This window comes from Homalodisca vitripennis, chromosome 2 (assembly GCF_021130785.1).
Source record: "Homalodisca vitripennis isolate AUS2020 chromosome 2, UT_GWSS_2.1, whole genome shotgun sequence".
Lineage (NCBI taxonomy): Eukaryota > Metazoa > Arthropoda > Insecta > Hemiptera > Cicadellidae > Homalodisca > Homalodisca vitripennis.
Genome location: NC_060208.1, coordinates 179,374,433 through 179,391,315, shown reverse-complemented (window position 1 = coordinate 179,391,315; position 16,883 = coordinate 179,374,433). Strand labels below are relative to the sequence as shown.

The following is a 16,883-nucleotide window of genomic DNA, read 5'->3' as shown; positions in this document are numbered from 1 at the left end:
TATAACATCTTAGTTTGTATTTTGACAGGTGTAGGCTTCTCAGAGCTTTTTTATATATATGTATATATTATGAGTTTTTGTTCCATTGTTTATTTTGCCTTCTTTATCGAGAAAATAGGCAAAATAAACTATGGAACGAAAACATACTAAGTACATTGTAATGGCTGTAAATACACACTTTTTAACATATCTTCTTGATCATGGCAAGAAGGCATTCTCATCATACAAAATTTCATGCCATCCATCAACAAATATTAGATATGCTACTTTAATTTAAGTTTTGCTACCATTCATAACAACTGTATCAATTTTTTAATGTAACTGTTAAAAATATGGCCATTTAAAAAAAAAAAATGTGTGTGTGTTGTCAAAAGGGTAATGAGGTTCGATACAAAAAAGAATTGACAACCGCACAAGGTTACAAATATGATTTTTATTTTCATTATCATAAATCATTATTTTGAAAAAGGATAGTATACCTTCCACTAAATACTTATTTGTCACCCTTCTTCTGTTTGGAGCTTTTGTTTCTGGTTTTAAATATACTTGGATCAATTTGATTTAGTGATGGATCGAATCTCGGACTCTTGACTTCTTGCTCTGCCAGAAGATGTGGACAAATCATAAACATCATTTGCTAAAACAGATTTCAGTTATTTGTTGGTTAATCGTATCCTAACATGTCTGTTTACAACACATGTCAATAACACATACCAAAACTTGAAATATTGCTAACAACCAACACAAGGTACTGTAAATCTATCGTGCCTATTTTTGTGGATATATTAAATAAATATACCACGTATTTCCATATTATTTAATACTCAACTACTCACTCCTTGGCTGTATACAAGAATCAATGTGTCAAACCTGTGTTATGCTTATATACAGAATATAATAAATATCAACAAAGTGAAATTAACACAAATATCTCTTCCCTACTCAGGATATGTAGAGTGAGGAATAAGCAGATAGTTATAATTTTTTTATCCTGTTAAAAATTCTTCAAGCAATAAGAATTATGTAAAGGAGATTTTGGTTTATACTCTGAATTTAAACAAGACTATTACAAAGAAAATGACAAACTAATTGGGAGGAATTCAAAATTTCTCCTATCCATCCCAACAAGTTTAACTTCTTCTAAACAGTATCAATTCAATTGCCTTAATGCTTTACACCCAGGCTCACCATAGATCAATTATAATAAGAGATCCAGATCCACCATGGCGGACAAACGATACACAGTATTTTTAGTGTCCATTAAAAGTTAATATTATAGTGTTAACAAGACTAAGGACTTACCTGGACTTCTACAAACAACATTTTGGAAGTACTGTAAGTTTCTTTAACACGTTCGCTGCGGGCCATTGTCCGGACAGTCCCGTGACCCTCGCCAACACTGTGAGGCACTGTCCGGACAGTGCCGATACGCACAATGCATTGCTTATTCGTTTCGCTTGTCACGTGCTGCGATCTTGCGGGAATTGTCTAGAACTTTTCAAGCTTGTTCTAGATGAAGTATACTTACTTTCTGATACGTCAGTTCGTCCTGGAAATGCGGGCCTACTGTCCCGACAGTGCCAGCGAAACAGCTGAAATTTCACATGTTTATTGCTATTATGAACCAGTAGAAAAACAATAAAACACATGTTCCTAATTTCTTTTCCCTTGTGTTATTGTTTTCGTGAGTATACGTATTAGCAGCTAGGCTTGTTTACAAATTGGATAGGTTATTACTACTAAATTAAAAGTAAGGTAATCTTTTACCGGTATTGCGATTTTATCTATATGTGTGGTGTCAATATTTCTCTTGTACACAATATACACATATTTTGCTTTGTTGTATACAGTATGTATTGTTTCCTTAGTAAATTCATTCAAACGATACTTTTATTTGTTTTACTGTGCGGACAGCACACGGCAGCGATCTGCACCGCGGGCTCTGTGGGTGTTTTACGCTATGTGCGGGACTACTGTCCGGACAGTAGCGTTGTCTAGCAACGGAACCTGATGCATATCAAAGTCGATTGAAGTATTCTTGCTACTTTTGGACATCGCACAACACATTTGGTAAGTTATAGTTAAATTTTATATAGCCCTGTCATATGTTAATATAAATGATGCCATGCCAAAAATGCGGGCCACTGTCCGGACAGTCCCGATGATTACGAACGTAATATAATCGAATATTATTATTTTATAGCGCATCAAACCAAAATAATTCAACGAAAATCGCAAGTTCGAATTTTGCCGCATATCGGGTACATCATTGGCCGCTCTTGCCGCAGCGAACGTGTTAACAATAACTCTTATCAATAAACATGACTTATATCAAGAAATAAGTTTCACACACACCTGTGGTCGTAGACAATGAACAAATTCTTCATTTATAAATTCTTTAAGAATTGAAACTGTGTTAATTGAAAAGAACTAAAGTTAAAATACATTTTCAGAGAGAAAAATTTATAACTGGTATAATAGTAATTCACAAAAGGTCTAAGTCCAGTCAATTGTCAGTTTCCTCTCTTCTAAAGTACTTTTACTGCTTTTTTCTGGGCCACCAGTATGCGCTGAAGATTTCTTTTGGGAGAACCACACCAGACGAGGAGGCCATAGCGGAGGTTATATTCAAATAAGGCTTAGTAAGCTGTTTTGGCTGATGCTATATCAGTGACTGTTTTTATTCTATTAAAGTTATACAAGCCAGTACTTAATTTCCTATACAGGATGTCAATTTGAGATGTCTATTTGAGGTCTTCATCTATTGTCAGTCCCAAATACTTTGCCTCTGCTACTTTTGGACTTTAGGCAAGTGCACAGATTTTTGCCTTCCTTATTTCGAATACAAGTTTCTGAGCGTTAGCTTCATTAACCACCAGGTCGATTTGGTGGCCATATTCATTGCTGTAAATAATCTAATCTCTAGGTTTTCTGACGGTTTATCAGAAAGGAGCAAAACCATGTTGTCAGCATACATGTTTTATGGCAAATTCGTTTAGGTACTTGGGTAGATCGTTAATAAATAAAGTAAAAAGAACCAGACCCAGGACTGATCCTTGTGGAACACCCCTCAGAACTGTAAGTGGATTAGATGTAACTTGTACAATCTTGTTATTTTGGGTTTGCCGGATTTCAACTACCTGTTCTCTGTTGGTCAGGTAACTTGTGAACCATTTAGCCTCAGTGCCATGTACTCCCATTGTATTCAATTTTTAACAGTTGTTCATGGTCAAGGGTGTCAAACGCTTTACTAAAATCCAAAAATATTGCTGTAGTTGTATTTTTAGCTTCTACTTGGTCGATGATGTGTTTAATAAAACTAATAAGAGCTGCAGATGTTAATCGATTTTTGGTTGAGTGAGCAACAGGTTATAAAGTGTCAGACAGTTTAAAAGGCGTGTAAGTACTATTGTTTTAATAACTTTTGAAAATGTTGAAACTTGTGAGATTGGGCAGTAGTTTGTTACCTCACCTTGATCACCCTGTTTGAAGATTAAAATTACTTTAGATAATTTTGGTGGACTTAAACTGAGTAGCTCCTTGATTAACTCTGAGAACCAATTAAATTATGGCTTCAGGATCATCCATATCTGCAACCAAAAACTGAACAGCACTTTAAGTAACGTCTGAAGCAAAACCAACTACATTATGATGATTCCAGGAATCAGAAAATCCTGTGGCCAAAAATTCGTTATAATTTAATTCTAAAATTTGTTATAAAAAAGAAGACAGACCAATTTTTTATCAACCGCATAGACTTTTATAAAAATATTTCTAACCACTGCTCTAACGGTCCAGCCAGGCTGGCTACTATGACAATCCTGTTTGACTTAACCACCACAAGCCTAACACCACCTCCCAACATAGCCCATCAACTCCTGAGACAAGCAGCTGTTTATTTAGAGACAAAATACAAATACCTAAATTTATACTGCAAAAAACTAGGCTGGAATCCAGTGAAAATGACCTAAAAATAAGCTTCCTCTGACAACATTCCATGAAAATGTAGACAGAATATTTAATAAAATTGACAGACTAAAAACACTTTTGGATTCATTGAAACCAGACATTGTAATCCTAACAGAACATGGACATAAGAAAGAGATCATGAACACAAGTCTCATAAGATGTTTATACTGACAGCATACTGCAGGAAGCTGCATGCGAAAGGGGTTGTTTCGCTTTATGTTAAAGATGAACTTGAAAACAAAGCAGAGGTTATTGACAACAAAACATCTCTGATGAAATATTGTGAAGTAGTAGCAATGAAGACTAAACTGAGTAATTCATCCCTCTTTATCACAGGAGTTTATAGAACAGGTAATAATATCTGAAGCCCTTCAAGAAATTGAATCAAAGAAACATTCTACTATCCTCATTGGTAACATTAATGTAGACTGCATGAACAAAAAAAAGACAACACTCAACTATCTATTCAATAATGTATAGAATAGATCTACATCCAACCAGAATAACACATACTTCCATGTCAAGTAGACTTGGTTGATTTAATTATAGGGAATATTTCATAAATGTTGCTTTGTAGGTTAAATGTTTCATGTTACATTCTTCTATGAAGACCAAGTAGAATTTTTATAACAAAAATACTCTGTAATTGTTGTTAGTGGTGACATAGTACCCTAAAATGTCCTGTGTCCCTGGATACAATTGATAAAAATTAGATGAAAATAATTACATAATTGTACAATGTAAATATGATATTGCTTTTGGTATTCAGCACATGTTACTGCAATCTAGCCAGCAGAAACGATGAAACTTCTCACTTACCAAAGGAAACGGGCATCAGGAACATCTAGTGAGTAATACCCAACTAATACATACACATCCAACTAAAGTATAACAAACTGCATAAAAATAACTGAGGGTGTTAATATTGCTGAAATAAAGAAAATGTTTAACTTAATCTAACATTGCAGTCTATTAATGGATTAGGACAGCCAATTCAATTGATAAAAGTCACCTCCGCCCAAGGTGTTAGCCCCATTGGAGTGAACCGAAACTGCCATTGGGGCAGACCCTGATGTACGAGCATCATGCGGAAGTACTGAGTAAAAGTATCGGCCAGAAAGTGCCACTCATAGCTGCGGTCGAGCAACCAGATCTTAGGTTCTTCCTTTCTTGTATCCCCTTCTGGCTTCTCCATGTAGACCAGGCATACCTACAAAAATAACAAATTAATAGTAACTAATTTCAATAACATGAATTCCATCCTTAATATACTCAATATATTAACCAATACTAAATTTCAACAAGGTAATACAATATTCTAAAATTAAGAAAAAGAAATAGAGCATGTGATAGTTTCAGTTTCCACAGTCTGCATGCAGATTAGTCTTGCTTAAGCATGCCATCTAGTTGAAGGCTGGCAACTGTTCTTGGTAAAGAGTGTTTTAGTTTCATGACTATAGGCATCATAGCCTAAACTGGAGTCAGTTCGTTCCCAAGGCTCTCTGTCAACCCTATGAAGGAAATAACAATTTGGAAATTCCTACCATAGATTACAATAAGACCAATAGATAGGACATCGGGTGCTCGCAGGTGAAGCCACTGCGGAGCGGCTAATACTCAACAATATGGCGGCGCGGGCGTGAGTCACCCTACTGAGGAGCGTCGCCTTGCACCCCCGCTCTTCACTTCGCCCTTGTCGAGCTTACTGTAGTCACCATACACTCCGCTTACTGACGCGTGTGCTTCCGGCGTGTTGCTAAACATCTTGTTGTTTACTCTTGTTTAACTTGTTTTTGTTGTGGATGATGTTGTCTTCACAAACACACACAATGCCTATATCATGTGTTGCTTTTGGATGCTTCACTAAAAAGGAAAAATTAAACTTTCAACCAGAAGATTGTTCCTTCAGGATCAATTTTTTCAGAATTCGGACTGTTTGATAAAGCGTCAATAAACGAAGGTCAATAAACTAATTGGACCTTGTGTTATATTGTCGTAAACTAACGGCTCACAAACAATAACTTTCAGTCCCGTATTTATAATATATGACTTAAAACCTCCTCCTCTTCTCGACTGAGTATTACAGATTAGTTACAATTAATTAACTGAGTTGTAAAGTTGAAACTATATTTTATTGTACATTTAAGTAATTTTCCATACTTTATTATAATTCATCTGTAAATCTTACTTATTGCCTTACTAATTGTATAATAAATGTTTACAGACTTAACAAAATATTTTATTAAACCTTTATACACTTTGTTACAATAATTATGTAAAACAAACTTTAGATATTGTATTTTGGGATATTTTGAGCTGAAGGATTATAAGGTTTAAAGTCATGTTTCCCTCATCTAATAATTTACCCGCATATACAAACTTTGCTCATATTATAGTATATATATGCAAAAAATAAATAGCAAATAAACTCTTAGTTATTCTTAGTTTAGAGTATTGACTCAGATTGAATTCCTTCCTTAATTACATAACTTATGTGATTTTATTTGAAGTAATTACTGTAAAAAAGTACAAATAAAGGGTGTTCTACTCACTTTTTATAATATGCTATAATGTACGATACGAGGAAACAGATGACCCGGCACGGAGCGTTGAGCTCCAAGCGGTCGTGGCACTCGTCGTAAACTAACGGCTCACAAACAATAACTTTCTGGCCAAACCATAAGAGCTAATTAAAAAAGAAAATATGTTCTGAAAACTTCAACTATTCAACAACATTTTCCACCGTTTTTTAAACTTGCCTGACCAAAAAACGGCAAAAGTAGCAGCCGACTAACGTTTTTTATGTCAAGTTTTAAAATGTAAACATAATTCTCGACTTTAATTAATTATTTAAATTGCAAAACTAATTTTTTTGAACATTTGAATGATACCACAGGCATCCATAGCTTATTGACTTCACTCATACAAAGTTTCAAAGTATTTTCTTTATTCTAAGTAGGGTAAATCACGAGTTGATTGAAACGGGAGAACTGAATTTTTACACTAATCGGAACGTAGTTTTGAGTTTCTATCCCACGACAACATGGCGGACCTGGCTTCACCTGCCCCAATGTTGGCAAGATAGGCATAGCCCATCTATTTGGTCTTATTGTAATCTATGATTCCTACTCAAGGGATTCAGTTCATTCCCAAGGCTCTCTGTTACAGTCAACCCTATGAAGGAAATAACAATTTGGATATTCTTACTCAAGGGATTCAGTTCATTCCCAAGGCTCTCTGTTACAGTCAACCCTATGAAGGAAGTAACAATTTGGATATTCCTATTCAAGGGATTCAGATAACCCAGATTCCTTATATCTGATCCTTATGTCTATAAAGCTCTTGAAAATTTTGAGTATTCATCTTTCCCAATTAAAAAAATAGATATGGGTGTTCATTGTTGAAGAGCTATTTGTGCTCAGGAAAGCCTAAAAATAGTTTGAACTGGAAGAGTTATGTTTTATGGCAAAAGGTAAACAGGCAATACCTGCACAAATTATTTGGTTTCTAAATGGGTATCTTAAGATTGTTCCATGCTGTCTTTTAGATGCAATTAAGAATTTTCAATGTACAGTCTGGTACTCAGCCCTTGTTAAAGCAGCTGGAGGTATCACCCATGCCATCCAATTACCTGTATGAGTCATCTCACTCATCTGTATTTTAACACAGATTCTTTTTGTCATTTACTTAGTGATTTTTCTGAGTTACCAATTAACTGAGTGGTGTAACAGAAAAAACGCAGTGAGATTTTGGAATTGTTCAGACTGTCACTTTGATAAAAGAGTTTGTTTTATTTAATTATATCTATTGTGTTTAATGGTAAAACTTGAAAACATGTGATTGAGAATTTCAAAACGTAGTGCATGGTTATTATGAATATTGTATTAAAGTCACTGCACATTGAAATTATTGTTCAATCATAAATTACTAGTAAACTGCAGTTATAAATTACTATAATTAAACGATTAACTAAACCAAAATGTTATATTTTTAACATGTGTGCAGTCAAAGGTTTTTAAGTTGATGAAACTTTTTATTCTGTGTAAACAATAAATTTGTTACCTTGAAAACTATATTTTTTATTTATGTATGGAAAATAATATAAACACATATCAGCATTATATTGTATTTATTATTTTTATGTCAATATTATTGAAATATACTGCTATTTTTTCCTTGTAAGTAATACTATTGACTACCAAAAAAAGGTGTAAATAGCTCATTAGGGCAATGTTTACTCCAATACCTTCCTCCTGATAATGGTGTATTCTGTATTTTAAATTATTAGTAAAATTTAATAAATTTAATTCTTTCAAACAGTGTTATACATTATTTCATCGTTGTATGATAAATAGACAAAATGTTCCAGAGGTTAAACCAAACACTTACATTTTTACCAAATTTAATTGCTGTCATCAGGACTGCAGAAGACTAATAACTACCACTCAATGAGCCAAAAACAGTAGTGGTAAACATACAAAGCAAATTGAAACAATGTTGATTTGTTTCTGAGACATCAATGTAATTACTTTGCAAAATTATTGTGAACTATAATATTTAAACGTGTGTACCTTTGCCACATTTTGACATGGATCCAATTCGAATACTTTGCATTTTGATCCAAAATTAGGCTTTGTGGACCGAGGCTCGGATTGATTGCATATTTCAATGTCAAGTAAATTTGGACACTCAGCGTCACCAGAACTCTTCACACCTGCCAAACGCTTCAGTTCTGCTATGGAGTTGATTCTCAAGTTCCCGATAGGAAGCACTTCGCCTAAAATTTCATCCAGAGCTAAAAGTTTTGTAAACAAAATTATGTTATTGAGATGATAATATTGTGTTGCCTATAATTTTGTTAAATGTTATAACTTTTCAACAAAATTATTGATTAATTAGAAAAAATATTCTAATAAAATGCATAGAACTGTAAAAGTAATATATGTAGAGTCATCATGCAGGTGAAACGGAATTCTAATAGAAGACAATGAAGGAGTGTTACATTTTCTTTTCCTCTATAAAATTATTAATTTAAGAGTTATTAATGTGTAATCACTGCTGCTGAACCATATATTACAGGATCATGCATTATTTTTTTCTGGCGTAGTTCAGACATCCATCATGAGCGCTGGCCTCAGATTCTAGAATAATTTCAACATGTTATCACAAATTGGTGTATTGGCTAATCAGAGTTTTGCTTGAGGGTGCCAGGATATACTTATTGTTTCATAACTAGCCTATACGATCAATGTTTTAAAGAGTTTTTTTTTAAACTTGCCTCTTTAAAAAAAATAAAAAAGATATACATACAGAGTTTTGGCAAACATTTACCCCTCTTTTTCACCCACTCCAAAGTTAAAAAATAAATATCCAACGTGAAATATTGAATTAAATGTCTTTAAAAGAGAGACGTTTTGCTGAAAGTAAAGATTTATTTTGATAAGTCATTTAAAAACGTCCTAAGATTTAAAAAACAAATTATACAATTAAATATTTGTTTTCACCAAATTGTTTCTCTTTTAATCGCCTTTAACTTAATATGTCACATTGGGGAATTCTATAGATATTTTTTTAATTTAGGGTGGAAGTAGGGAGGGGAACTGACCTAATAAGCAATATTATCCACAAAAGTAGATGTTATTGCAAACTCTGTATTCATATCTTTCAGTTTTTTTTTTTTTGTAAATAAAGATGCGAGTTAAAAAATTACACCCTGTATATTATTTACATTGTTAGTTTTATTACAAATATGATAAATGTTTGACTAACTATGCACTAGCAAAAAATTGCTGAAAATGAAAAGATATGCACTTAACTCAAACTCATTCTTCAAGCTGGTTACTTTTGTAATTTTCGGGAATGCACTAATAATATGATGATAGTCATGTTAAATATAAACATACAGCATTAAAATATGTTAATATGCTTATTACCTGTGCTTACTCCTAAAGTACAAACAATGTTTTAAAAGAAACAGTACTATATCAGTAAATTATAATCAAGAATTATGTCGACTATATAAATAAAAAGCTTTATCCTTGCAGGGTGATACAATCAATTGGTATTTTTATGAGGGATAGCTATTGCAGCTAAAATGAACACTAATGTAAATTAATTAATTCATAATTAATTTATTTTTATTTTTTATAGCTTTATTATAAAGGGAGTTATAGATAAGTCAAGTGCTTTAAGATAACACAGAATTCAAATTCTAATCATTAGCTTGCAGTACATGTTCTCTGTTGATTACTCATTCCTTTAAACTGTTCACACAAACCTGTATCTGAGTTCCTCATAGTTAACATTTTGACGCTCTGTTGACAAAATATCAAACATGTAAGTCCTTTTATAAGCTCTAATGAAAAGAAGAGATTTGAGTTTTGGTAACCAGTAATTTAATAATGAGTTACTCTGCCTAAGGATGTTCTTTCTCGAAATTTTAGTGGAAAGTGTATCATAGATATAAAAAGAAAGCTGGAAATGATTGATTGAAAAAGCCAAGCAAGAAACTTTAGTACTACCTCGTGTACAATTCATCATTGGATAACCCAGTTTTATTTATTTTTTTTTTTTTTTTTGTCTGATAGGACGAAGCTATGAGTACTAAACTTTTGATACATACTTGGTTATAAAATGAAGATAGTTAGCTGCTTCTTCAATCTTTTCATTTCCAAAAATTAACAATTTAAAAAGTTAAATAATGCTAGAGTATGCTTAAAACTTTCCGTTTTCACATACAGGAAATTGTTTCATTGTTTCCACAGAATTACATATGTTTCCAGGTTTTAAAAATTCTAGATTAGAATGATATTTACATCTCTGGGCTTTCAATTGGAATTTGAGGAAATTAAAAATATTATTTTATAAGAGAAGTATTATAAAGGTGTGACAAGCCATGTCTACTTAATAGTCCATTTGGTCAAATGTTCATACATTATTTTATAATTCAATACCTTGTACTTTAGATAAAAGCTTGTTTTTTTTATGCATATTATGTTTTATTGGGAGTAGTGGGTTAAAACACTGACTGCAGAAGATACCTTGTAAAATAATATCAAAAGTAGCAGGTCTCATTCAGTATAGAACCTCGGTGAAGGTGTCAAAAAACATTTTTTTATTTGAAACTTTTAATGGTTGCATTTCTAAATTGGAATTACATAGCAAATTTTTTGAGTCATTCAATTTGTATAGTCATCACAATTTTGATTGCATTTTACACACAAGTTAAAATTTAATATTTTATTAATTTAAACATGAATTTGTTAAAAGCTATTTTGTTTATGGTTTATAAATGTTGAAAATACATTTAATCCAAAAATTATGTTGCATGTGCTTTCAAAGTGTGTTGGGTTTTATGGCTGAACACATAAGTTTTTGGATCAAACCCCGTAATATAACATTTAAACAAAGAAAGCGAACATATCAGGGTATTCTCTAACTACCTACACCTGCATACCAAGCTTTATCGAAATAACTCATGTGCCATGAACTGTTTTACATAGACTAATGGGTAATTTCACAAAAAAAAAAAAAATATTTTATTGGAATGGTTCCAAGGCAAATATTTTCTTTGATTGCAAGACAAAATTCAATTTTATTTTAAATACGACACAAGTAATACTTTCTCCTACACTGTGTATAAAACAGAAAGTGAGAATAAAATACTGACCAGAAATCCTGTAAGAATTCAAACCAACGAGTAAATAAAAATACAGATTAATTACTTAACTATACATGAAAACATGCAAATACAAATGTGGGTACCTGCATACTCATAGTTCCAGATTAACCTGAATCCATCAGTTGATGAATAAAACTGGCGCAAGTCTTCTGGAAGGGAGCACAAGTGTCTCTGCTCCCACGAGGAGATCAGCATTCGCTCACAGGGGAGCCGTTTTTCAAGTTCTATTCCTTGTACACCAGGAGTGTTTTCTAAGCAGAAGGTTTTTTTATCGTTAGAAGAGGGCTATGTGATGTTTGTAATAACAAGTAGGTTAAACGGGTAGAGGGAGTTAACCACAGTAAAGATAAGCAAAGAATTCTCACTGGACCAACTGCTCACAACGCAATCCAACTATCAAGCCTAGTACTATTATTGACCAGGACTTAGTGCAACAATAGTTAATTTTGTTAACTGATCCCTATGCGAGTATTGAGCTCTACTTTACTTTTCACTTAGTTAAGCATATGAAATCTGACTCTGGTACAGAAAGACTGCTGGAATCTGGAGTTCACATCTGTTTTAAGAGATCCATAAAAGATCGGCGACGAAGACATTAAAAACGAACTCTATGCATTATTTCAGCAACAGAAGATGCAGAGTTGTGTTGCAGACTGGTCTTAATTAACTCATTGGAACATCTAAATTCATATTGTTTTTAAAGTCAATAACCATTGATTGACATTAAATATAAATAAATATATAATTGTAAAATTGCTTACGGTATTCTATATTTTACATGGTATGCATTGAGATTAGTCAAAGTGTTTAATATATTAATAAACTAAAAATTTTATAAATAAGTCAAATGCAAAACTCAAGCTGAAATAATTGGAATTATGTTTGATGAGTTTTAATATGAACATAATTAACATAGTACATGGTTCACAATTTAAATTTTTGAACTGAAAGTACCTGGAATAATAAAACTACTCCAATCCTAAATTAATTAAAACTTATTTATATAAAATGTGTCTCAAACTTTCTGTAGTGATTAAATCCACTTTTATGTTAACGTGTGTTTTATAAAGTGTCTTGGGCATAAATTTCTGCTTTTACCACATATGGATAAAGTATCCGCTGATGAATATCCAGTTCAATATTTGTTATTAAAGCTCCTCACCAGTTGGGGTAGTTGTATTAGGAACTACAGGAACATGAAACGGGTAAAGAAGGTTAAAGCAGTCAGTTGAGATATTCTTACCCACTTATAAAACATTTCCACATTATCACTTCTCTTGTCTGAACTGACTGGTAAGACATAGCGTCAAGAAACAATTCAGCACGCCATGCTTTGAACAATTCAGGAAGGCTTAAGACTTCCTGTATCAACCTATGGAGTCTCTGACCAGTAAGGATTTTTGGTCATTTTGTTTGTTGTTCTTTTTCTTAACAATTTCTTTGCTTTTTCCTCTTACTACAAAACCATTTGTAACATACCTGTAGAGCTGGCATCAAAACCTTTTTGAGTTTTTCTTGTGAGGTTTAGACCTACGTTTTTTTAATATTTAGCCAAATAAAGGACAAAAAAGTTTCAAATTTATTTTAAGTAACCTTTAAAACCTATTTAGAAAATGAAAAAATTTTGGATGAGTATTACTCAGTCTTTAAGTGATACATCTTGCATGCTTCTACAACTATAAATATGGTTGTAAAAGAGTTTGAAGTTTAACATTGATCTTATGGGGCTAAAATCAGGATGGTTACCAGTGCAGCTAGCTCTTAATTGATTTTGTAGATAACACTTTCAGGTAGCTAGCTCAAAGACAAAAACGTAGCCAGGAAAACATCTTGGGCAGGGTCCAGACAACTGATATTTTCCCGTAGTTGACAGAGAGTAAGGCTGCATTTTGTTCCTTAAAAAATTCTTGACCCGTTTGTTTAAAACGATGTTCCAGCAGCTGTTTAAAACGATGTTCCAGCAGCACACTTCAGTAATACTGAATTATATAAATAATAATAGTTTACTAAAAAGGTAATTGAAAATTTTGGAGGCCCGTACCCCTTGCTGGCTTCGTCCTTGCTCAAAGAAAATGTTCATTATTTAAGTGATACTTTCAGGAGAGAAATTCTTTATTAAAATAGCTACAAAAGCCATATAATAGCCATGTCTTTGTCAATTAAACACTTAAATTTTAGTCTTGACATAGAACATTTTAACTCTTTTACATCCAGATTTACTTAGAATCTGGATAAGTGAATCACCAATAAAACAAGAAAAGAGACGAGCGCATGATATTATAATTTATATGAAATTCAATTAAATTTGTCTTGTCATCATTTACAGTGAGACGATTTTGAGAAAACCATTGAAGAAATACATTTGATTTTATATAAGCTTTTACTTCAACCATCAGATGTTAGTGATAGAGTGGTATAATCTGCAGACAAACACAATTTATTCCCATCATCTGACACTTAAAAAGGAAGGTCATTAATGAATAATAGAAATTTCCATAAATTTAAAATTCAGCAACTATTTGATATACTTCTTATTAAAAACTGTATCGTAACAGTAAAATTTAAAAATGAAATACACCATTTGGTTCGTGTAACCTTAATCAAAGTAATTGAAACCTTTAATATTACAAATTGTATTAACAATTTAACTTTCAATTTTAACCAGTGAGAAATTTCAGCATGAGTTGTAACAGGAGTTCCCACATGTGCACTCACAGAACACAAATAAGCGTCCAAGGGTTGGTAGAAATAATCAAGTTTCCAATTTTTGTTCTTTTGTAAGATTTTGCAAACTCAACTGCATATACAGAGAGGTGACTCTCCAAACCAGTGTTGGAAAACTCTAACATGAGTTTATTTTTACAAATATCTGTAATATGTAATAAATTATACTGTTCAAACAGTAGTCTAAATGAGTTATAAGGGAGAATAGAACCCCTGAAAGGTCCTAAAAATTGATATATAAAAGCAATTCAACTTCTTTGGTATGCATCAGTTAAATTTTGTAGACTTATATAATTTATTAAAATTTATATTCATTCAAATTTATTTCATACCTCTTTGTGTGGTGTGCTCTTCAATCAGATTCGTCTCCCTTAATAGCCATGTTCTATAGTTATACCACTGGTAGTCTAATAGATATGTTAACTCAAACAGTGTAAAAAAATAACTAAGAAATGCCTTCAGCTGACACTTCATGGTAGCAGTTGTCACATTCCTTATTGGGGATCACCAAAAATAATGTGCAGTTAAGATTTTAATTAAACTATTAGAGTTATATTGCAACACAGTAGAAAATTTTTTAGCTTGTTTAATTGTAATTGTAAATTGTATTTCTTGTAAATTGTAAAGTTATAACTTACATGTGAACATTTTTTGACATTTCTTTTTGGTTATGCTGAGCTATTGATTTCAATCTGGTTTGTACTCTTACAACAACTTTCTAGTACATCAAGGTAAGAAAACAAAATACTAGACGCTGCAAACATGAATTGATGCCGGAGCAAGTGTTATAGATTTAAAATTTACGCACCTTAATCCTAAACGCCGCGACCTCTTAGCGAGGTTTACTGTTAATTATTACTACCCTTAAGGAATCAGCCGAATGTTCAAAACGTCCAAGTGGATGGGGAATTTGGTGGATATATTTGTTTTTTTTTTTTTAAGCTTTCTGAATGATCTTAGCTGAAAAATTCATGTTATGAGTAAGTTTTTGAGTCATCCCGATCCCCAGACCACTCAAGACATTTGAACAGGTAAAATACAACCCAAGCTTGCCTTTCCAAATCCATCAATTACTGAACCAGTGGGATGGTATATGAGATAACACCGCACCGAATGCAGATAATTCTGCGCTTCCTGTATATATCGACGAATTTGATACAGTAATAGCTCAGAATCATCATGTTCATGTTTTATCTAACACTTTATCTGATAAAAGTCTTAATAATAAAATTTTAATGCAACTTTGTGTCTTGTATTTAGAAAATTAGTAGGTACCGTACTTTATCAGACCTTTTAGGGTTGTTTCATAGCTATGAAAGAAATATTCCAAAATAAACAGGCTACATTCCTATAGATTTAGTTTTAAGATATGCTTTACTGGCTAGTTTGACGAGTACACAATTTCAACGCATACGTACCCAAAAGTTTTGTTAATCCAAGACAAATATTTTCATAAAAAGAGTCTTCTGAAACCACATCTACAACAAAAGTCATTGGGAACGATAGATCTGCTAGAACTAAGAAACCAAAATGTATAATTGTAAAATGTTTGTTGTTATTATTGTTAATAATGCATGTGAAGAAGTCAATATATATATAAAATCTTTACTTAATTTAAATATGTGTCAGATACAGCTTAATCCGTTATTTATCCCGTTACCATGGCGACGTATTCCCAACCTCAATGACATTATGACATGTGTTTTTTTCTTCCTTGGGCAAGTCATCCTATGTTTTAGAAAAGAAATCTCTCCATTCTGGCTTTATGGCGGTAGTGCAATTTTAACATTAACTTAAAATTTAAGTTGTGTTTAATTTTAAAAGACACAATTAAACATTATGAACTACCCAGCTTTAGAGAGAATCACCTTCAAGCTTCCAGCATTGTTCTTGAAGATTGGTTAGGCCCTATTTCATGTTCACCAATTTATTGTTCCCCCAGACATTTTATAACCAAACAAAAGTTTGAACAGTTTTTCACTACATTGGGAAACAAATTTATAGCAGGAGGTGATTACAACGCGAAACACCCAGAATGGGGTTCTCGTTTGGCCAATCCTAGAGGACGACAACTATTAAAGGTTCTAAATGATAATCATTACAACTTTCTTCGGGTAAACATAAATACTGGCCATCTGATATGAGGAAAATTCCATATTTGTTAGATTTTTTTGTTACACAAGGTTGTTAACCAAAACTACACAGATATCAAATCCTGCCTTGATCTATCTTCTGATCATTCGCCACTTGTACTTAATTTAAGCACAGAAGTAATAAAAAAAAGTAAAGTCAAATGTTACATAACAAATTTACTGACTGGATTCGATTTCGTGATTCATTAAATGAAAATTTGAATTTGAACATTTCGTTGAAAAGTGTTGAGGTTACAATAAACAGAAACAGACTACTTTATTGACTGTTTGCAATGTTCTGCCAAAGTGGCTACACCCTCACAACGTTCTTCAAAAGTTGACAAGACTGGATTATATTACCCGAACTATATCAAGAA

At 32.6% G+C, this 16,883-nt stretch overlaps 1 protein-coding gene across 3 annotated transcripts; it reads right to left on the bottom strand.

Moving 5' to 3' along the window:
- Nucleotides 1-413: 413 nt before the first annotated feature.
- LOC124355105 (tubulin polyglutamylase complex subunit 2) lies at nt 414-16,601 on the bottom strand. Of its 3 annotated transcripts, none has more exons than XM_046806060.1 (5): nt 16,243-16,601; nt 11,734-11,901; nt 8,541-8,764; nt 4,982-5,179; nt 414-637 (listed from the first exon to the last, which is right to left on the bottom strand). In XM_046806060.1, exons 2-5 carry the CDS (start codon nt 11,843-11,845, stop codon nt 494-496), a joined length of 678 nt encoding a protein of 225 aa, XP_046662016.1. In that variant the 5' UTR covers nt 11,846-11,901; nt 16,243-16,601; the 3' UTR covers nt 414-493. The 3 variants fall into 3 exon arrangements, with proteins under 3 accessions (XP_046662016.1, XP_046662013.1, XP_046662015.1); XM_046806057.1 differs by lacking the exon at nt 16,243-16,601 and adding an exon at nt 15,793-16,079; XM_046806059.1 differs by lacking the exon at nt 16,243-16,601 and adding an exon at nt 15,793-16,070 and having other exon boundaries at nt 8,541-8,746.
- Nucleotides 16,602-16,883: the final 282 nt, after the last annotated feature.

What these genes read in the sequence shown, in the direction of transcription:
- LOC124355105 (XM_046806057.1), bottom strand. Translation starts at nt 15,868, where the DNA reads ATGACTTTTGTTGTAGATGTGGTTTCAGAAGACTCTTTTTATGAAAAT. An exon ending in CATGTCAAAATGTGGCAAAG is followed by an intron (nt 5,180 to 8,540) that starts GTACACACGTTT and finishes TTATTTTTGTAG; the next exon opens with GTATGCCTGGTCTACATGGA. An exon ending in GGCTAACACCTTGGGCGGAG is followed by an intron (nt 638 to 4,981) that starts GTGACTTTTATC and finishes AATCTGTTTTAG; the next exon opens with CAAATGATGTTTATGATTTG.